This window comes from Rana temporaria, chromosome 1, assembly GCF_905171775.1.
Source record: "Rana temporaria chromosome 1, aRanTem1.1, whole genome shotgun sequence".
Classification (NCBI taxonomy): domain Eukaryota; kingdom Metazoa; phylum Chordata; class Amphibia; order Anura; family Ranidae; genus Rana; species Rana temporaria.
This window is the reverse complement of record NC_053489.1, coordinates 246,285,326-246,309,004: the sequence shown is the minus strand read 5'-3', so window position 1 is coordinate 246,309,004 and position 23,679 is coordinate 246,285,326. Positions and strand designations below refer to the sequence as shown.

Here is a 23,679-nt window from a genome sequence, read left to right as displayed (position 1 = left end):
TCTGCTTCATCAGGTGTGGCATTTCCATGCTGCTGAAGGAGGGAAGCAGAGAAACTTATCTTCCATGGTCATGTTCAGTAACTCAGGGAGTTGAGGACAAAGGGTGTTTAAGTTGCCTGCACTTCACCTTCAATACCAGTACATGTGCTGCTAAACCTTTTGTCCTTCACTCATCTGCCTAGAAGCCCTTACTACCGTATTTTCTGGCGTATAAGACAACCTTTTGTACTTCAAATTTTCCCTCAAAAGTCGGGGGTTGTCTTATACGCCGGTACCTGTATGCGCGCTGGGCCTCCATTGTTCAAAAGCCTCGCCTTCTCATGATAGGCGGAACACTGTTTCCCAGCAGCGCCTCTGTTCAGTGTTCAGTCTTCTCATCTTCGGCCTCGGACAAGAGGACATCCGTGATAGGCGGAACACTGAACACAAGCACTGCTGGGAAACTGAGTGTTCCGCCTATCACGGAACAGCACGAGGAGGAGGCGCGGATTTTAAACAATGGACACCCGCAATCTGAATGAGACTGCATGTCAGGAATAAGGTAAGGGATCGTCCAGGTGAGGCATGTAATGGCACGGGAACAGTGAGGCATGTAATGGCACAGGAACAGTGAGGCATGTAATGGCACGGGAACAGTGAGGCATGTAATGGCACGGGAACAGTGAGGCATGTAATGGCACGGGAACAGTGAGGCATGTAATGGCATGGTATAGTGAGGCATGTAATGGCACAGTGAAGCAAGGGGGTCATCTTATACGGTGAGTATATCCCAAAACCAAGATTTTAGCTGGAAAATAAGGGGGTCGTCTTATACGCTGGCAAATATTTATTTCAGGTACTTATATAGCGCCATCAATTTACACAGCTCTTCACATATAGTGCACAATCACTTCAGTCTCTGCCCTCGAGGAGCTTACAATCTAAAATCCCTAACTCACATTCATGCATTCAAGCACAATTTAGACAGGAGCAAATTAACCTTCCAGCATGTGTTTGGAGTGTGGGAAAAAACCAAAGTACCTGAAGAAAAACCACACAGCCACAGCGATTGTCGTGGTTGGGATTCATACCAATGACCCTAGTGCTGCTCGGCGGAAGTGCTAACCACTTGGCCACTGTGCTGCCCACAAGTACATGTATTTATGGGCATATATGTATTAGGCTACAGTATCTATCTAGCATTCTAGTAAATATTATATCAGTATTGAAAGCACTAGATCCAAAATAAGAATATTAGAGAAACAAAAAGACAAGATAAACAGTCTAAAAAAATAAAAAGTTGTTTGTTTAGAAACATATATATAGAAATAAAATAAGGGTTTATTTTACTGGACCCCACTGATAGTTACCAATATCACATATGGTATAATTTCCCCGAGAGTAAATGGGGTGTCCTCATACATCTCTTATGTGTGCCTCTACGTGTTTCACAGGATAGGCCCATTCTTCAGGAGGACTTCAGGGGATATACTGTAATCTAAACAGTTGTAAAAATGAGAAACATTTTATACACAGGGTGAGGGTGCATAGTGTGGATAGTGTGGGTGCACAGTGTGGGTACATAGTGAGCATAGTATGGGTACTCATTGTGGAAAGTGTTGGTGCACACTATTTGTGAGAAGCATCTCATCTCTCTCCCCCTCACCAGCTCCTTTGCTGCTACCTCTGCCCCAGTTCCAGACCCGTTCCTGGTTCCTCCCTAAGGAAGCACTATTGTGCCTCCTCCTCCTCCTCCATCCCCCTTCATGCCACTCGTATACTAATCCAGCAGCCACTTGCATATGAATGAGATATGAGTACAACCTAACAGGTGCAGGAGTGACTACAGCAAAATGCTCAGTTTCAGGGGAGAAATGTGAGAACATGGAGAATGTTGGGGGGTGTTATTAAGCTTGAATTTAGCTTTAATATTGTCTTAATATTTTTCCATAATTAAATGTAAAGCTGTTCAGTCAAATTGTTGGTAAGTGTGATTGTGATAGGGGTGAGACAAATTATAACACTACTGGGTGTACCTATAATTGTTACTGTTTATTCACACTAAGCTGCTAACTGGTTGAAAGCTAAATCTTTTTTTTAACTGTTTTCCAACTTCCTAAAGTCATTGTAAATGATCACCTTGTAAAACAAGTAAAGCAATCCATTCAGTTTAAAGGGGTTGTAAAGGTTTGTTTTTTATTTTCTGAAGGCCTTTAGGCTAGTGCATTGTTGGTTCACTTACCCTTTCCTTCGATTTCTCTTCTAAATGTTTTTGGGGAGGCAGATGTGGACATTACAGTATGGGGGAGATGTTGATATTACAGTATGGTGGGAGATGTGGATATTACAGTATGAGGGGAGATGTGGACATTACAGTATGGGGGGGAGATGTGGATATTACAGTATGGGGGGGAGATGTGAATATTACAGTATGGGGGGGGGGGGGGATGTGGATATTACAATATGGGGGGAGATGTGGATATTACAGTATGGGGGGGGGGATGTGGATATTACAATATGGGGGGAGATGTGGATATTACAGTATGGGGGATTGTTTTATAAAAAAAATTGTAAAAACTGTGCATTGTAATTAATCAAAATGAGTCGATTAATCGATTAAAAAAAACGATTAATCGAACACTGAAATTTTAATCAGTAACAGCCCTAATTTTTAACATTTATAGCTGAATTTCGTACACACCTTTAAGTAAGGGCTCCTGGTAAATGTTTATATCTGTACAATCTTCTTAAAATCTTAACTGTGATTTATTGTCCCATTTTTGGGATCTGCAAAGCAATCCCAGCTTCTGAGATACAGAGATGTTAAGAAATGTATCATGTTTGTGTGGCTGGTATGCTTTGGTGCCTTATAAAATGTGAAGTTACTTTCCTTTGCCACTAGAAAATAACTGAAACAAGGACATTTTAAAGATGCTGAAATTGCATTTTCCATACCTTTCTTCAGCTGCCCAGAAGTAAGCCATAACTTAACTGTCAAAATCTATTTATTCTGGAAATCGGGTTTTCCAGAGGGCATATTTGTATATTGCGAAGGTATAACAATTTTACAACAATATATTTGGATATATTTACAGCATATTTAAGCCAATGTTTACTATTTTTGGCAAAAGTTTGAGGTCTTCTTTATAACATAATGGTATTTTTATCCAAATAATCCACAAAAATGTCTAGTAATATTTGTGTCTTGGTTTCTCAATCTGTGTAGACTGTCAATATGCAATAAGCATCTATAAAATCAGACAATCAACATAGTTGGTGTCTTTTTAGGGTTCATGCACATGAAGATTTTATAGGAATTTTATGTCTAGTGCAATTTCCCAGGGTTTTCCCAAGACTGGAGAGCCACTGGTGCCGCATACAGCCTGCCATACAAATGAATAACTGTACATGCCCATACTTTTGTAAAAAAAACAATGCTTCCTTCCATTGGTGTTTGCCCACACATGCACTTCTGACATATTCTCCGAACGCAGAAGTTTCACATTCCGAAAATCCTTCGAAGGCACACACGTGAGTAAATGCTGATGAAAAGACACATTGGTGTTTACAAGAGGATTTTTTTTTCTCAAATTTGTGTTAGGATTATTTAGTCAGTTTAGATGCAAACTGTTGTTTTAATGATGTGATTTCAAGGTGTCCATACACTTCTTTAAACTACGTTCTGTAGAGTTTTTTGTTTATAAATCCCAGGTAAAAAACAAGTTATATACTGTAAAACCTCCTTCAACGATGATGAACAATGAAGTCCTTTGTGGTTCTGGTTCATATTGTTTTGGAACTTCAACAGAAAACTGACAAGCTTGCAATTAAAACCAGGTAGTTAAAGCTGGAAACGGAGAAAGACAAAACCAAGAATTTAGGAAAGATAAGGAAAATATGTATTTATGATATAGATCAATTAATGGTTAATGTAGTAAAAACGTAATGAGCACAAAGGGCTTACTAGCAATTTGAAAGAATTCTTTGGAGACTTTATTAAAACCTGTGTTCTTTATGCCACTGTGCACAGAAACCTACTAATTACCTACCAGGTTGACTATAAATAAGTTAGTATCTGCCACTTCTTTTCACTAACTGATGAGTACATCAAACATGAATCCAACCATATCTTCACTTCTTCAGAGGAGACTACAAACAGATAGAACACAGTTGTCTTATTCTCTAACTGAGATGAATTGTAAAAAAGAAAAGAGCTTTAAATATTCATGGTAGATATTCGCCTAAAGGATCACAGTTATAACAATAACTGTATTAATTAGATTATGTATACCTAGAAAAAAAATATTGTATAGGAACTTTTTTTCTGTATCAACTACTCATTAAGAACACTTTTAAACCTGTATACACATTTAAACTAATTATTTCCTATCTACAGTATAAAACTCAGGTAACATAAGGAATGAGCTATAAATATCATTGTGATGCTTAATATGTTTGAAAGACTTACAGAATTATATTGATAAATTCTATTGACTGCAATATTATTTTTGCTTATAAGCTATTGCTACTTTTTTTTTTTACTTTGCTTTGTGGATACCTCTTAATATTTAATAGATCTTATCTCATTGTTTACGTTCTTCATTAAACATATAGAATGAAAGTATGGCATTGCAGAATAACACAAAATTGACAGACTTTATTTTGCTTGGCTTTGCCTTGTCTCCGGATTTAAAAAAAGTTCTCTTCACCTTAACACTGGCTTCTTATTCTATTACCTTGTTGGCCAACATGCTAATTATTACAATTGTTCGTCTGAACTCGCAGCTTCATATACCCATGTATATTTTTCTCAGTCACTTCTCTCTAATGGAAGTGGGCTACACAACTGTTATCATCCCAAAAATGTTGCATGGTCTCTTGTATGAGACTGTAACTATATCCATACAAGGGTGTCTGACCCAGTTTTACTTTATATTTTTTTCCGGTTCTCTAGAAAATATTCTTCTGGCTATTATGGGATATGACCGGTACCTGGCTATTTGTAATCCTTTACGTTACTCATCAATAATGACCCACACAGTTTGCTATCAATTGGCCTTTGCATCCTGGATAGGTGGATGTCTTATTCCCTTAATGCCAACAGTTTGGGTGTCAAAGTTATTTTTTTGTAATTACAGAAAAATTGACCATTACTTTTGTGATTTTGGACCATTGGTGAAGTTATCCTGTTCTGATACCTCAATAGCAGTCAAGACGTTCTTTGGACAGGCTTTTATACTAATATTAAGCTGTTGCCTTGTAATCTTAGTGTCATATATATTCATTGTGATCACCATTCTTACAATGTCTTCAACTAGAAGTCGTCGGAAAGCTTTCTCTACTTGTGCATCACACCTTACAGTTGTAACTATATTCTATGGAACCATTATTTTTACATATGTAAGACCTTCAAATGAAAATTCATCTTACATAGACAAAATCATATCTGTATTTTATTCTGTTGTGACTCCATTGCTCAATCCTATCATCTACAGCCTAAGAAATTCAAATATTAAGTTAGCAATACAAAACACAATAAAAAAACAACTGTAACTGTATGTAATTACATCCATACAGAATCATCTTTTTCAAAAAAGTAAATTCTAATAGCAGTTAAAGCTTTTCCAGGCAGCCGCTCCCCCTCATAGCCCCTCCCAACTCTAACTAATCGCTGGCAAAACAAAACATAAAAACAAAAAAACTTAAAGGCTCTATGATAAATGCATGACTGACCGATTAAGGCCTATGTTGATTTACATTCTTATTTAATGCAGAAGTATTGGGTAGGATTGGGGTGAATCTGTTTGAAAAATATGACTAATCTTGCAGTCATTCTAAAGACCTATGTAATACGCTTCTTGGCAGGATTATCTTTTAGCTTATGTAGTGTACCAGATAATTCTTATAGACTTTTTTGCATCTTATTCCATCCACAAATGTCATGAGGATTATGGTAACCAGGGGCACAGAGTGGAAGACTTTAGATCATGGGTGCTCAACCTGTGACCCTCCAGGTGTTGCAGAACTACAAGTCCCATGAGGCATTGCAAGCTGCTGACAGTTACAAGCATGACTCACACAGGCAGAGGCATAAAAAAACTTGCAGTCCTGCAACAGCGGAATGATAAGGATTGATTAACCCCTGACTCAACTTCAGGGCAAAACCCATTCTGCCGTTGACCCAAATTATGAAAGCCTGCAGGAAACTGGGAGGGAGACCTGCTTCTTTCTGTGTTCCAGCGTCCAAGAGAAGGAGGCGGTACCTTTATTGGCTTTTTAAAGACAACATGACATCATTCACATGAGCACATTTGATAGCTCAGTCCATATATGGTGGTTTCTCCTGTTACATGTTCTTCTTGCCACAAGGCACTCTCAGAGCACATGGAGCCTGATCCTCAAAAGGGATACGTCGGCGTAACTGCTGTTACGCCGTCGTATCCCTGTTTCTAACTATGGAACTGATCCACAGAATCAGTTTCCCATAGTTAGGCAGAAGATCCGACATGTGTAAGGGACTTACACTGCCGGATCTTAGGATGCAGTACCGCATCCGCCGCTGGGGGCATTTCGTGTCGAAATGCCGCCTTGGGTATGCAAATTAGCACTTACGGAGATCCACAAAGCTTTTACGCTTCGTTTTTTCTCTGTAAGTTTTAGTTTGCAAACGCAAAATTAGGGCTGCTTTTACAAAGTGTAAACTGTTTACACCTTGTAAAAACAGACCCTTCTGTCCAGCGATGCAATTTTTTTTTTGTTTTGAATTTTTTTTTCCCGCCGTATCTTTTGTTTTCCCCGACGCAACTTTATTGACCCAACGCAATCCACAAAGCTCGGCGTAACGTAATTTCGCGCTATGCACGTCGGGAAAATGACGTCACGAGCATGCGCAGTACGGCCGGCGCGGGAGCGCGCCTAATTTAAATGGGAATTGCCCCCATTTGAAGAGGAACGCCTTGCGCCGGCGGAATTTAAGTTACACAGCCCAAAATTTATAGGTAAGTGCTTTGTGGATCGGGCACTTAGGTAGAAATTTTAAGGCAGTGTAACTTAAATGGAAAAATTTACGTTACGCCGGCTCTTTGTGGATTTGGCCCATGGTCCCCACACTCAAGTTCACAGGGGCTTTCTTCACTCAGAGCCATATTTGCTTCTTCGGTGAAAGAAGGGGTAGGATGACAGCTGTTTGTTATTAATAGTTCTCTCTGTCTTCACTTCAAGCTGAGACGTACTTGTAACCTTAAAACATTATAATTTGTCATAGCTTTTTTTAAGGATAATAACAGTATTGTAACATATACCTATACATACATATGTATACATATCTTATATAGATCAAGAAATAAAAGAATACAATGAAATAAAGGCAACATTTGAGTAGCTCAGGAGAAAAGTAACATAACACAAAAATATACATTTTAGTAACTTCCATCACAGTCCCCCCTTAAAATGACTATTTTAACAGTACTGTCCCTATGTTCTCATTGTTCCTGGTTTGGCCTCCCTACTGTCAACTCTTTTATTTTTCGCATAGCTCCCAGACAGGGCTAATCCGTAGTCCTTCTTCAACGAAACTTCAGGAAGCATTCAAACACTATTCTTTCACTCACTTGAAAATGTGATATGTGTTTTTCTTAACAGGTAAGGGCGGTAATGGAGGACACGGTCAGTACAACAAAACTTTATCGTAACCGATATAAGCAGAAACAAAATCGCTATACCTGAGTACAAATGTGTTATCACCCAAAATACTTTTCCCAGGTAACATTCTAAATACACCCCCCTTGTTAGCTAAAATCATGTCTAAGGCCATATAATTTTACAAAGTCATTTGTGAAGTGGCCTCTAGTTGTTCAGCTATACCTTGGAGTGCATCCCTGTTTATAGTTAACGAACCTCTGTTGGTTATAGTATATATAATTAATCCAATCTACATTCTTATTTGAACCCTCTTTATCCCATTACTAAATTAAATTTCGTAAAAGCAACAACCTCACCAAATTACTGTATTTTTCTTCTAACTATACTTTCAATCATAACCATTTTAATTTTCAAAGAACATTAATTTATATTGGGCATTCCTAAATATTTCATTTCTGAAAGAAACTTATTCATGTTGATTTACACTATTTTTCAGAACCAATCATACAGTATGATTGACTGAACCACATGTGCTCTTGTCACATTATGACTGTTTAAACAAACACAAGGCAGTCTTTAGTTCATTCTTCAGTGTAGACAAACATACAGCAAGTTCCACTGTGCCCATATATGGATCCATTTATAAAAGCACAATATTCCTCCCCAATAAATACATTCGTCAACCCAAAGCCTGAAAAGTGACCTTATGATTCACCATTGTGGCTCTATCACACTGCATCATTTATTCATAATGGGCCAGATCCACAAAAACCTGGCGTAACTTAAAAAATCCCATTTAAGTTACACTGCCTTAAAGTTTCTACCTAAGTGCCCGATCCACAAAGCACTTATCTAGAAATTTCAGGCAGTGTAACTAAAATTCCGCCGGCGCAAGGCGTTCCTATTCAAATGGGGCGAGTCCCATTTAAATGAGGCGCGCTCCCGCGCCGGCCGTACTGTGCATGCGCGAATTTACGTTACGCCGAGTTTTGAGGATCGCGACGGCTTAAAAAAGTTGCGTCGGGAAAAAAAAAAAAATGACAGCGTCGCTCGGCATGCATTCCTGAGGGAGAACTCCATGCCAATTTTCAAAGAAAAAACCGGCATGGGTTCACCCCCCAGGAGCATACCAGGCCCTTAGGTCTGGTATGGGTTGTAAGGAGACCCCCCCACGCCGAAAAATCGACGTAGGGGGTCCCCCTACAATCCATACCAGACCCGTATCCAAAGCACGCTACCCGGCCGGTCAGGAAGGGAGTGGGGACGAGCGAGCGCCCCCCCCCCTCCTGAGCCGTGCCAGGCCGCATGCCCTCAACATGGGGGGGTTGGGTGCTCTGGGGCAGGGGGGCGCACTACGGGCCCCCCCACCTCAGAGCACCCTGTCCCCATGTTGATGAGGACAGGGCCCCTTCCCGACAACCCTTGCCATTGGTTGTCGGGGTCTGCGGGCGGGGGCTTATCGGAATCTGGGAGTCCCCTCAAATAAGGGGGCCCCCAGATACCGGCCCCCCACCCTAAGTGAATGGATATGGGGTACATCGTACCCCTATCCATTCACCTGTAGGCAAAAAGTTAGTTAGTAAACACACAACACAAGGCTTTTTAAAATAATTTATTATTCTGCTCCGGATGCCCCCCCTGTCTTCTTTATTAGCTCTATTAGCAGGGGGGCTTCTTCTTCCGCTCTCCGGGGGTCTTCCACTCTCCGGGGGTCTTCTCCGCTCTCCGGGGGGGGCTTCTCCGGACTCCGGGGGGCTTCTTCCATCTTCTCCCCTCTTCCGCTGTTGACTCGGCGAAACCCCGGTTCTTCTGCAGATGTCCGGTGCCTTCTTCTTCAGCGCTGGCTGCCTGCTATCTTTGTGTGTTAGCTCGATTTCAAACAGGCAGCCGGCGCGGTCTTCTGTGACGTCAGGGTCTTCTGTTCTTCTCCCCTCTTCCGATGTTGCCTCGTCGCCTGTTTTTGCTGTAATGATGGAAGCGCGCCTTGCATCCCATTTATATAGGCATCACCGTCCCATCATGCTCCGGCAGGTACCCACGTGGTGGGTGCACGTGGGTAGGCACCCACCACGTGGGTACCTGCCGGAGCATGATGGGACGGTGATGCCTATATAAATGGGATGCAAGGCGCGCTTCCATCATTACAGCGACAACAGGCGACGAGGCAACATCGGAAGAGGGGAGAAGAACAGAAGACCCTGACGTCACAGAAGACCGCGCCGGCTGCCTGTTTGAAATCGAGCTAACACACAAAGATAGCAGGCAGCCAGCGCTGAAGAAGAAGGCACCGGACATCTGCAGAAGAACCGGGGTTCGCCGAGTCAACAGCGGAAGAGGGGAGAAGATGGAAGAAGCCCCCCGGAGTCCGGAGAAGCCCCCCCCGGAGAGCGGAGAAGACCCCCGGAGAGCGGAGAAGACCCCCGGAGAGCGGAAGACCCCCGGAGAGTGGAAGAAGAAGCCCCCCCTGCTAATAGAGCTAATAAAGAAGACAGGGGGGGCATCCGGAGCAGAATAATAAATTATTTTAAAAGGCCTTGTTTTGTGTGTTTACTAACTAACTTTTTGCCTACAGGTGAATGGATAGGGGTACGATGTACCCCATATCCATTCACTTAGGGTGGGGGGCCGGTATCTGGGGGCCCCCTTATTTGAGGGGACTCCCAGATTCCGATAAGCCCCCGCCCGCAGACCCCGACAACCAATGGCAAGGGTTGTCGGGAAGGGGCCCTGTCCTCATCAACATGGGGACAGGGTGCTCTGAGGTGGGGGGGCCCGTAGTGCGCCCCCCTGCCCCAGAGCACCCAACCCCCCCATGTTGAGGGCATGCGGCCTGGCACGGCTCAGGAGGGGGGGGGCGCTCGCTCGTCCCCACTCCCTTCCTGACCGGCCGGGTAGCGTGCTTTGGATACGGGTCTGGTATGAATTGTAGGGGGACCCCCTACGTCGATTTTTCGGCGTAGGTGGGTCCCCTTACAACCCATACCAGACCTAAGGGCCTGGTATGCTCCTGGGGGGGAACCCATGCCGGTTTTGTTTTTACAAATTGCCGTGGAGTTCTCCCTCGGGAATGCATACCAAATGCCGTCGCTGGAATGGGCTTTTACATGATGTGACTAGTTTACACTTTGTAACATCAGCCCTAGTTTTACACTTGCAAAATAACACTTACGGCGAAAAAACGAAGCTGGAAAGCTTTGTGGATCGCCTTAAGTGCTAATTTGCATACTAGCAACGGCATTTCGACTCGAAATGCCCCCAGCGGCGGATGCGGTACTGCATCCTAAGATTCGGTAGTGTAATTCAATTACACATGCCTGATCTTCTGCCTAACTTTGGAAAAAGCCTTTTGAGGATCGTTTCCAAAGTTAGACACAGACTGAACAGCAGTTAAGTCTGCGTATCTCTTTTGAGGATCTGGCCCAATGTATCTATAATTACACTATTTTAACCGACCTTTCTTTTTAACATCCGGTTGTCACTAGACAAAGCTCAGTCAAAGCCGTGCAAATTGACACCTCATGTTTTCCTCAATAATAACAAAATGGTGCAAAACCCCACACATTTTACTAAAATACCAATGAGAGAGAGAAAGGAGAGAGAGAGAAAGAGAGCAAGAGAGAAAGAGAGAAAGAGATCTCTATATTATTAAATACATATTTGCCCTATAACAAGTCTCTATAGTCCACTAACATTTACTCAGACAGATATTTTTGTCTTCAAAAATCTCAATGAACTCTCAAGAAAAGTTATTTAGGCTCAAAAATGTTTTAAAACCATTACTCTAGAAAGCCACATGTTCTCCGGTTTCTACACTAACATTCAGCATGTCAGGCTGTGTAACCTGATCTCTCTGCTAAGAGAGAGCATTTCCTTAACCACTTAAGCCCCGGACCTTTAGGCAGCTAAATGCCCAGGCCAGGTTTTGCGATTCGGCACTGCGTCGCTTTAACAGACAATTGCGCGGTCATGAAACGTGGCTTCCAAACAAAATTGGCGTCCTTTTTTCCCTACAAATAGAGCTTTCTTTTGGTGGTATTTGATCACCTCTGCGGTTTTTATTTTTTGCGCTATAAACAAAAATAGAGCGACAATTTTGAAAGAAATGCAATATTTTTTACTTTTTGCTATAATAAACATCCCCCAAAAACATATATAAAAAAATGTTTTCCTCAGTTTAGGCCGATACGTATTCTTCTACCTATTTTTGGAGAAAAAAAAATCACAATAAGCGTTTATCGATTGTTTTGCGCAAAATTTATAGCGTTTACAAAATAGGGGATAGTTTTATTGCATTTTTATTATATTTTTTTTTTTTACTACTAATGGCGGTGATCAGCGATTTTTTTCATGACTGCGACATTATGGTGGACACTTCGGACAATTTTGACACATTTTTGGGACCATTGTCATTTTCACAGCAAAAAATGCATTTAAATTGCATTGTTTATTGTGACAATGACAGTTGCAGTTTGGGAGTTAACCACAGGGGGCGCTGAAGGAGTTATGTTTCACCTAGCGTGTGTTTACAACTGTAGGGGGGTGTGGCTGTAGGTCTGACATCATCGATCGTGTATCCCTATAAAAGGGATCACACGATCGATGCAGCTGCCACAGTGAAGCACGGGGAATACGGCTCTCCCCGTTCTTCAGCTCCGGGGAGCGATCGCGAGGGGGCGGCTAGAAACGAATAGCCACGCCCTCATCCCGGATTGCTCCCCGAGGATTTCCGACCACCGCATGTAGCGGGGGGATCCCGATCAGACCCCCGGACCGCAGAAAGGCAGGGACGTACATGTACGCCCATATGCCTGTACGTGCCATTCTGTGGACGTATATTTACATGCGGCAGTCGTTAAGCGGTTAATGACCTCTAAAGGAAAACATCTGCTAGCTACTGCCAGAAGAGATCTTTCAAATATGTATAGCCATACACGGTAAGATCTGCTAACAATCAAATTTTATAATTTTTCTAATTTTTAACCTTTTTTAGAACATTTTAAACATATTTGGTTTGTACATCTGCCAAAAATCATGTACATTACATTATAATATGATGTTTTTTGACTACAGCAGTGACAAAAGATTGTTTAGAACACAAACTCGTGAAATTCACAGACTAGCTCTAGCCTAATGAACTGTGAATTGGCCATTTCACGAGAAACTCCTCCTCCCAACCAAAGTCCTCACTCTGAAACATCAGATTACAAAGACTTTTAACACTTGTTTGTTTTTGTTTTGTTTTTTTTACAATTTTTATAATGTTTTTAGATTGAACATAACTTTCATATTTTAATATTTTCCCTGGAGAACCTTAAGTAAATTAGAACAATCTACTACCTTAATTTAACAACCAAATCCTAGTTTAGAATCTTTTGTAAAAAATTGCTCAATCCTCAACTTATTATTAATTCTTGCAACCAAATCTGTAGGATTTTCTGTTAAATACTAAATACCATGCTGTTTACCATTATCTGAATTTTATACAGTTCTTTACACAATCTTAATCAATAATTTTCTCTTAAAACTTTGTTCTGATCCCATGTTTATGCTTTGAATGACATATAATAACACATTTTCAGTTGTTTAGGCTAACATATTCATAAACATTTACAGGCAGTATTAAACTTAATTTCCTCATTAAATAACTTCTTTACACTCTGACATTAATTAACTAATTACCCTATGGAATATATCACAGTGATTATGGTACTCAAAACCTGCAGTTACTTGGTCTCTTGCTTTAAACTTATTCGAGACCCCCCTTGGGACCCCTCTGGCATCTATATCAAAGCCTATATCACACATATACAGTATATATGGTTCCTGAACATATTACCCTGCCAGTCTAATGGAGGGAAGGAGATTAAAGTACAGTAATCAAATATATGAAAAAATATATATAGTTTCATTCTGATGCGGGTGGCACAGTCCATCATATCTCATCTCCAGAGAATGTTTTCAAAGGAACTTCTTAACCATCATCCAATCACTAGGGAGTATAAAGTGAATATCGGTACCTAAATTAGAATCTGAAATGCGAGAAAATACTCGTACACAGATATTAGTTAATTATTTTTCAAGAGCGGTCACATAATTTCTCAAAGTATCAGACTGTAATTGCAACTGTCATGGGTAACTAACAACCTAATCTAGAGACTGTTTCAAACAATATTTCAAAAGGGGATAACGAATGCTTCCCCCTCAGGGCCACTTTCCCACTACGCTGAGGGTGGTAAGGTGTGTAAAATGCTAATGTGGTACCTAGGGCCTTCCATATTTATTTTGTAACTGTGGCAGTGAACGCAGGGCCTTGATCACTCTCTATCACCTGGAGCCATCAACATACAAGGTGAGTTAAGGCATTGGGGTTGGGGCACACAGGACAGAGGGTAGATGAGCGGATTCCACCTTCATGAGTTCAGAGCAATCATGTTCATCCAGGGTAGGAGCAGGTAGGTCTTCATCATTCTCTTCTTTCTGTGTTTGTCCAAAGACATGTCATGATACCCCCCCAGACAAAACGAAGGACAGAAGAAGGGTTGGTGGGTTACAGAGCACAGAATCCGGGATGGGCAATGGGCGGTGGGCAGGAGAGGATTCCATCTGCGTTCACAGGGGATTGAGGGGGTAGTGCAATACTGAGCACATGGGGTTGGGGCAGGATGGGGCAGGTTGGAGCAAGGCCTGTTTGCAGGGGGGTGGACCTCCAGCACAGAACAGTATTCGGGCAGAGCCCATGCTTCCACAATAGCAGTGGTGTTGCTCAGCATACATACAGCAGCTTAAACCTTGGGCAGATCACCACCTGGTAGGTAATACCAACAGGGAAAGCAGCAGGGGCACCAGTCCATAAACTGGACATCAGGCATGGTCTTGAAGGGTCCATAACCGCAGTAACAGCCCTTGGGCACCACATTATCACAGTATAACAGGCAACAAGCCATATATGTATCAGGTCGTGGGTCACCTTTCACCACCAGAGTAGGTAGGTCATGTGAGGCTGTCTCAGCTGAGGTGGCAGGGCATAAGGGGAGTGGCAGGTCTGGAACTCAGTGATAAATACAGGCAAGGCCCCACAGATCACACAATCTGACTGATAAAACGATAAAAAAATCAGTGAAGGCTAGACATCCATCAATATCTGTATTAAGCTCAGCGTTAAAAAATAAGCTTCTAAGATAAGCATTGTGAGTTACTAAAAACTCCTTCTCATGTATCAACATTAACAGTTGCTGTGAACGTAAAACAGATAAAACTCATATATTATCTAACAAAGTAACAGTTGCAATTCACCAGTCTGTCTTTTAAAAACCTGTCCCCTATGTTTTTTTTCCCCTTGGCCTCTAACAGCCAGCAGACACATGGTCAATAAGACACACAGCAGGAGGGGGGAGAGCGTGGGAGGGAAACTCCCAAGCCTGTCCAAGGCAGAAGGGAGGGAGGGATGGGAGTAAAAAAGAAAAAAAGAAAAAAACAGGCTGCAGCTTGTGCATGTCTCCCAAAAAAAATGCATGAAAAGAAGCACAGCAGTCTATGACACGAACAAACAGCAAACACACACACACACACAGATAGAATATGACTATTTCAGTCCCTCTGTCTACAGGGCGTTAATTCTTAACCCCTAACCCCGAATATATATAAATATATATATATAACAAAAAAAAAAGATATATTACGTGTTTACAGAACCCTCCGTCAATATGCACATAATATACAAGTAATCTGATAAGGCAATTACTGTGTTTACATCATTACCATACACTTCGTCCTACACATCAGCCTATTTGACACCTCGTGTAGCCCAAAACTTTACTAAAATAACCAGGCTAATGAAATTCTGTGTCTATCCATTTCCCGAGACCTCTCTCTTCAGACTAGACATATCAATATGTGCATTCATATATATACATATCTACCCTGAGACACGCCAATGCGTCACCGGCTCAGGAACCCTGAAGAGAAGATACTGTCCACCCGTCTCCTACAGACATACACCTGAAACAGCCACATTCAAATCAACATAAAACATAAACGTCAGCCGGCAGATTAGGGATGACGGGTTCTCTTTAAAAAGAAAGACTTTGTTCAAGAAATTACCCATCTTTGCTTGACTGAAACGGACCAAGAGAATGGAGGGCGTCCGTGCGGAAGTTTACCGGCAAGAAACATAAAACAAACGTCTCTTACCGAATGTGTAAAGGTCATCAGCCTCTCCCCGTCCGCACAGTCGCACTCCATCGACATCTCGGTGTGCCACCAAGAAAACAAAGTCCACGTTGGACGCACCAATTGATAAGATTTGATTAACCCCTGACTCAACTTCAGGGCAAAACCCATTCTGCCGTTGACCCAAATTATGAAAGCCTGCAGGAAACTGGGAGGGAGACCTGCTTCTTTCGGTGTTCCAGCGTCCAAGAGAAGGAGGCGGTACCTTTATTGGCTTTTTAAAGACAACATGACATCATTCACATGAGCACATTTGATAGGTCAGTCCATATATGGTGGTTCCTCCTGTTACATGTTCTTCTTGCCACAAGGCACTTTTAGAGCACAGGGTCCTCACACTCAAGTTCACAGGGGCTTTCTTCACTCAGAGCCATATTTGCTTCTTTGGTGAAAGAAGGGGGAGGATGACAGCTGTTTGTTATTAATAGTTCTCTCTGTCTTCACTTCAAGCTGAGACATACTTGTAACTTTAAAACATTAAAATCTGTCATAGCTTCTTTTAAGGATAATAACAGTATTGTAACATATACCCATACATACATATATATACATATCTTATATAGATCAAGAAATAAAATAATACAATGAAAGAAAGGCAACATTTGAGTAGCTCAGGAGAAAAGTAACATAACACAAAAATATACATTTTAGTAACTTCCATCACAGGAAGGGCACTGGTTGAGCACCCATGCTTTATACTCTGTACCCCTGGTTAACATGATAAAAAAGTGACATTTATTTTTAGCATCCAATGAAATTACAGTCGGGTGGCTTAAATAATTTTTTTTTTCCTTGTGTTTAAGCCTATTCTTTGTCTTCATATTTTTTAAGCCCCATGTGCACAATCCTATATAACAACTGTGCATCACATGGTGCTATCTTCCTATAGATCTTTATATGTTAATACAAATGTTTCTATATTGTTAAACAGTTTTATATGGACCATGTGAAGGATTAAAGCAGAACTTTAGACAAATGTTTTTTAGTCATTACTGTATTAAAAAGTTACCTTTAGTGCGATTTATCCCTCACCCAGGATTGATGCTGTTTCTTGTAAATTTACACTTTTGTTTACCTGGGATAGAATAGCTCATTCTGTATTTTTGTCACACTGTGGCAAGCGAACAATTAACAGAATACAAGGTGTCTGTGGTAGGGCTGGTGCTTGACTATTTCGTGCCCTAGGCAAGACTAACACCCCCCAATGCCACCGCCCTTGCCTAGGGCGCAGGTGATTACAATAAGGAACAGAGTCAGAGCAGACTCATCAGGCAGGATAGTTTCGTGTATGACCGGAGAGCTGATGATGCCTGCCTCCCCAGTTGTCCTCGTGCACGTCTCGTCCGGCTCCCCAGTGTCCCATCCCCACTGTCCTCCTCTGCCTCCCCAGCTGTGCCCACCTCATTCAGCTCCCAAGTGTCCCCTCTCCACTGTCCTCCTCCACCTCCTCAGCTAAGCCCGCCACGTCCGACTCCCCAGTGTCCCCTCCCCACTGTCCTTCTCCGATTCCCAAACTTAGCCCGCCACGTCCGGCTCCCCAGTGTCCTCTCCCCACTGTCCTCCACTGCCTCCCCAGCTGTGCCGCCTCGTCTGGCTCCCCAGTGTCCCCTCCCCACGATCTTCCTCGCCTTCCCAGTAGTGACTGACACACTCCGGCTTCCCAGTGTCCCCTCCCCGCTGTCCTTCTCCGCCTCCCCAGCTGTGCTCGCTGGACATTCTTCAGCCCCTCGGGTCCCCCTGCCAGGCTAGAGGGGAAGTCAGCAGCTGTGGCTGCGCCCCTGAGGCAGCAGTGCACCCTGCCTAGTTTGCCTAGTGGGAGCGTTGACCCTGGTCTGTGGATGGGGAGAAGGGGGAAAAAATGATATAACAACTTTGTGTATGAGAGCGGGGCTAATATACATAGAAGGCTGGAAGTATAACCCAAGCATACTCTTTCCGACATGAATGAAAGTGTAAATTTATAAGAATGGGCAGCAGTCCTACACATGGGATACACCTCATTAAGGGTAACTTTTTAAAACAACAGTAACTTAGGGGTACACGGTTATACAAGCTGTACACACACTACTTTACATTGTAGCAAAGTGTAATTTCTTCAGTGTTGTCAGATGAAAAGATATAATAAAACAATTATACAAATGTGAGGGGTGTACTAACTTTTGTGTTTTACTGTACGTCTTAAAAAATTAAAGAACTGTGTATGTTTTTAATACGTATGTAATATGTATGTTTTTGTATGGTTTATGTCTGACAGACGTGTGTAGAGGAGAGCTGATTGGCTGCTCTCCTGATGGGGGGGGGTGGTCTGTGCTGATTGTTTATCAGTGCAGCCCCCCTCAGATGCCTGCCCAGATTGGCACCACCAAGATGCCGCCAGGACCACCATGGATGGCCACCACACTGGACCACCAGGTATGCTACCCTAGATCACCAGGGAAATGCCAATCAGTGCCCAGGCAGCTGCCAATCAGTACCCAGGCAGCTGCCAATCAGTGCCCATCCCCAATGCCTGCCAGTGCCATCAGTGATGCCTATCAGTGCCATTTATCAGTGCTGCCTATCAGTGCCCATCAGTGTCACCCAAATGTACCCATCAGCACAACCTTACAGGGCCCATCAGTGTCGTCTATCAGTGCCACCCATGCATGCCCATCAGTGCCACCTATCAATGCCCATCAGTGCTGCATATCAGTGCCGTCTACCAGTGCCCATCAGTGCCACCTATCAGTGCCCATCGTCAGTGCCCATCAGTGCCATCTCATTGGTGCCACCTCATCAGTGCCACCTTATCAGTGCCACCTTATCAGTGCCGTCAGTGCCGCCTTAGGAATGTGCATCAGTGAAGGAGAAAACTTACTTATTTACAACATTTTATAACAGATACAAAAGAAAACATTTTTTTTCAAAATTTCCTGTCTTTTTTAATTTGTTTAGCAAAAAGAAAAACCCGCAGAGGTGATCAAATGCCACCAAATGAAAGCTCTATTTGTGGGAACAAAATTATAAAAATTCTGTTTGGGTACAGTGTAGCATGATCGCGCAATTGTCATTTAAACAACGACAGCACTGAAAACTGAAAATTGGCTTGGGCAGGAAGGTGGTGTAAGTGCCTGGTACTGAAGTGGTTAAAGTCTTGGCGGTTGGGGTCTTTGGAGACGTTACCAATTTTGTATCTGTTCATAGTGTGACCCATCTAAGGTATGTCGTCCTCTGGTGGATACCATTTAATGGTAGATTAACTGGGAAGTGGTAACAGTGAGGTATCTGCGGAGAAGTGTGTCTGTCCCCAAGCTGGCAGTTGCGCAGCTGGGGATCATTAAGTAGTAACGCAGATACATAACCTGAATTTGATTCTTTGGTGCCTCCCAAGACCGGCAATCTTTATGTTATTGGTTCTGTTTTAGGGAATATTACATTTGTTTCTTTGTTAATAAATGGCCAACCTGGCCAAAATTTACTCCAGATCGATGTCGTTAGTCATTTGTTCTTATTCATAAGTGGGGAAGGTGCATATGGTAATGAGGTACAGGTTTGGAGACATCTGTGGTACCCTAATCATAATGTTATACAGTACTGTATAACATTATGATGGACAAAGCTTTTCAAATATCACTGTTACATCTGACATCACATTGACATACTCCCTAAATACTTCAGGCGGAATGCCATACACAGGGGCAGACATTCTGTAGCAGCACATAACTTATAAGCCATCTTCCATACACTTCTTCTCTTCCCTTGGGAGCACCAGAGTGTTGTGATCACTTCTCCATGTATACTAAGCCCACAGCCTACAGCTTTTGTCACTGTGACTAATCAAGGTGCTTTTCTTTTGTATATCAAAATAAATAAAGGTGCTACTATGAAATATACAATAATCCTCCAGAGCTGTCAGGTGCAGGATGAGCAGTCACACAACTGACAACACAATTAATAGAAGAAGATGATGCGCATCGCCATGCATGATCCCAAATATCTTCAAAATTTATAATGCTCCATAAAAGACACTTGTGAGCTGTGAACAAGGCCAACAATACTGAAATGTGTTAACATCTGCTGTACCACAAGTTTATTTTATGGAGCATTAATATATTTGAAGATATTTAAGAGCATGTATGAAGTTGCGCATCATCTTCTTCTGCTTTTCTTTTGTACGCCAGTCTTTCTCTCTATGTCCCATTCTATAGCTCTGCCCAGCCAAGCACGCTCCCAGATGTTACTCTTGTTTCCAGATGTACTAGCACTGATGTCAGAGGACACTCAACCCAGCCTAAAAGGCCTTTTGCATCACCCTTACAGTCCATGTCAGACCATAAAAGAGTCAGGGCAACTACATCTGGTTATTCCGGGTGTTGAAATATATCACCTGGTGCTTCAGCCCTGTGAAGGGCCCTTGGCAGCAGCTGACTACATCCGAATAGCTCTGGGATGTTTGGCTCCCATGCCCCATCTCACTAGGCCCCTCCCACCCTGGCATGTATATAGGTACTAGCTCCACCCACTACATTACTACAGGAGGATTTACTCTTAAAGGGGTGCCTCTGAAGCAACTAGCCTGTGCCCAGCGAAAACAGTTAGGCGTATCTGGCGTCCACCTTCTCTCTCCGCTCCATTGGTGATCCATTGATGCACAGTCATGCGTATCCAGGGAACATGTTCCCCTGCATGAGAACTATGGGTTTAAATTTCCACAAACCACTGGATAGATAAGTGTACAAAACATGCATTCATGCTTCTATAGGAACAGCCATTGGCTTTGTAACCCTCTGGTCTTATTCAATATCGTTGACTTACTTCCAGGGCAGTAGATGGAATGGTTTACCTGAATGTGCACTGGCGTGTGAGGGAGGCTATATCCAAAAATCTACTCTGGTCTAACCATAGGACCATGCAGCTATATGCTGACTTTGCTTATTTGGTAAACATTTACCTCCTCTGGACCACGCAAATTTTTCTCTCCCTTTACAAATATGGGAGCTCTCAAAATATGAGCTAACCAGAGATCCATGTTTCTCCGCCCATTTCTCCACCTGGCACCTTGAGTATTGACACTTCTCATCACTTTGCACAAGGACATTATCACTGGTTGGCTATTGGCTTGTTTCCTTTTTGCATCACAATGCATTGAATTTTTTCCTCCATAGTTCCAATTTGCAGTTATTTACCTTTGCTAGTAAGTTTGATTACTAACATGTGAATTTATTACAGCCCAGTGAGGAGCATTATATACACTCTATTGAGTTCTATGGTTGTTGAGTAACAAACTGGTATTTTAACTACTTCAATACAGGGAATTTTCACCCCCTTTCCTGCCCAGGCCAATTTTCAGCTTTCAGTGCTGTCGTATTTTGAATGATAATTGGGCGGTCATGCAACACTGTAATCATATGAAACGTTTGAAAGTTTTTTCTCACAAATAGTGCTTTCTTTTGGTGGTATTTAATCACCACTGGGTTTTTTATTTTTTGCTAAACATATAAAAAAATACAGATTTTAACATTTTATTTTCTTTGTTTTCTTCTTCATTGACAGGAGTAGCATCTGGAGGAGGGCTGAGGGGGGCCTTGAGCCACAAGTGGGCCCCCAAAAAGCCCTGGAATTAACAGTTCTACTATCAGCCCCGAGCCCAAGCGGGGACCGATCTGACTCGGAGCACAGCCGAGTGCCATAGCAGGACCCGCCTTCTGGAGCCTGTAGCGCCTATCATGGACGTCCCAGTGCTCCATTGCTGGGACAACGGGATGTATGACGTCCATCATAGGCGCTGCAGGCTCCAGAAGGCGGGAATTACACTATGAGATCCCTGCTCCCCGTTTGGGGGGGGGGCTCTCCTCTCCTCCTCTGTCTCTGGCTGCCTGGCAGTGCCTGCTGTGGTGATGATGATGATGGATGGGAGCGCCGCACACCGCACACTACGGCTGAGCTGCAGGACACAAAAAGTCTATCTCCTGGTCAGATAGGTCAGTGTATATATGTCAGGTAGGTCAGTGTATGTCAGGTAGGTCAGTGTATGTATGTCAGGTAGGTCAGTGTATGTAGATCAGTGTATGCACCAGGTAGGTAAGTGTATGTCATGTAGGTCAGTAGTGTATGTGTCAGGTAGGTCTGTATATGTCACAGGTAGGTCAGTGTATGTCAGTGTATGTAGATCAGTGTATATCAGGTAGGTCAGTGTATATCAGGTAGGTCAGTGTATGTGTCAGGTAGGTCAGTGTATGTCACAGGTAGGTTAGTGTATGTCAGGTAGGTTAGTGTATGTAGATCAGTGTATGTCAGGTAGGTTTGTGTGGGTCAGGTAGGTCAGTGTAATGGTCAATGTGATTTTAGTGTCACTCTAATATAATTGCCGGGGTATGAGCCTGTTGGATACAGTGAAAGGGGGGTCTGCCTGTACTTGTACTTTGCTGAAGTGATTGGACAGTCCAGGTAAATTCTACAGACATTGTAAGAAGCCGCTGATTTACTTAAAACAAGTTCACTGCAGCTGCTGTAGCGAAGAGTTAACTTTTTGAAGATCCCCAATAACAATACAAATAATTTACTTTCTATTACCTCCTTTAAAATATGAAAAAGAAACATACAGTAAATGTACATATGATGTCACAGCAGACTAATATCTTTGTGTTTATTTATCTGCTCTCAGATGTATTTATGGTCTCAGAAGTCATTATTTAATCCTCTCGGACCAGATTTTACGTTATATAACTGTATCCCTCTGACAGTCAGTGCTTCTTAGCCAACACAGACCTGAAGCATTACTTTCACATAATGTGGAATCCTGTAACACCTTACCATAGCAGAGACTCCTAAAATACAGGTTGGAGAAAAAAGTGAATGAAATGTTCACCTTTCAAATATTTTACCAGACGACCATTAAAGCCCAACTCCAGTCATTTATTTTTATTTTTATGCATAGTAGGGAAAAGTTACAAGGCTATAAATCTCTCACACTTTGTCCAAAACTTTTTTAAGTTAGGCTTCATAAAGTTGGGCTTAATTTCTTTCTTTTTTATCATGTTTCACAAACTAATTTTATAGGCAAATGTACATTTAATACCTTTAGAACCATAATTTCTTTAGGCCTTTAGGCAAATTTCAATCAAGCATTTTTGTTTTGCTTTGTGGATTTTAAACAAGGATGATTTTTTGGCAGAACTTCAAATGCTTCATAGTATGTAATTACCGGTATGCATTTCTATGCTGTGTTTTTTTTATGTCCATTTAATTAGGGGTATCTTGTTGCTGAAATAACCTAGAGCACAGTTTTTTATGCTTTTATTTATTGCAAAATAATATTACAGGCCCAAGGATTTTGGGCCTTTATGTAAAGGACAATTTAACTTTATTTTGCTATTTGCTTTGTAACAAATACTATTGTTGTAGAGTTTTTAAATGCATTATAGTATGTGGTTTTGGATTAAATATTTTTTATAGGTAGTAATTATTTATTCCCCTTCCCTCCTATTCTAGTAGTAAGCTTTGGGGTAAGCAAGCGCATTTACAATGCAGGCAAAAAAATATGGATTAGTGGGGAACATGTGTATACAAGGTTATTGGCAGGCCATCCAGTTTAAGAAATGAGGACAAAAAAATAATATTTATTTTGAGTTTAGTATTGAAAAATCTGCTGGCACCTCTGACACCACAGCCTTGCTGCGCTAAATGAAATTTGAAGTTTCATGAAGCACACTTCCAGCTTAAAGAAGTTAAGAGGTTTTTTTTCATGATTTGCAGCACACAATACAGCAGTCTCCCTTGATGCTTTTTATACCATGGTACATAGTCAAGAGACAAAAAGGGAGAAAGAAAGGCGCACCAGCCTCGTGTACT

At 42.1% G+C, this 23,679-nt stretch overlaps 1 protein-coding gene across 1 annotated transcript; it reads left to right on the top strand.

Annotated features, from left to right (window-relative positions):
* The first annotated feature begins 4,602 nt into the window (after positions 1 to 4,602).
* Positions 4,603 to 5,636, top strand: LOC120924880 (olfactory receptor 482-like). The gene has a single exon (XM_040335858.1). It carries the CDS (start codon positions 4,603 to 4,605, stop codon positions 5,530 to 5,532), a length of 930 nt encoding a protein of 309 aa, XP_040191792.1. The 3' UTR covers positions 5,533 to 5,636.
* Positions 5,637 to 23,679: the final 18,043 nt, after the last annotated feature.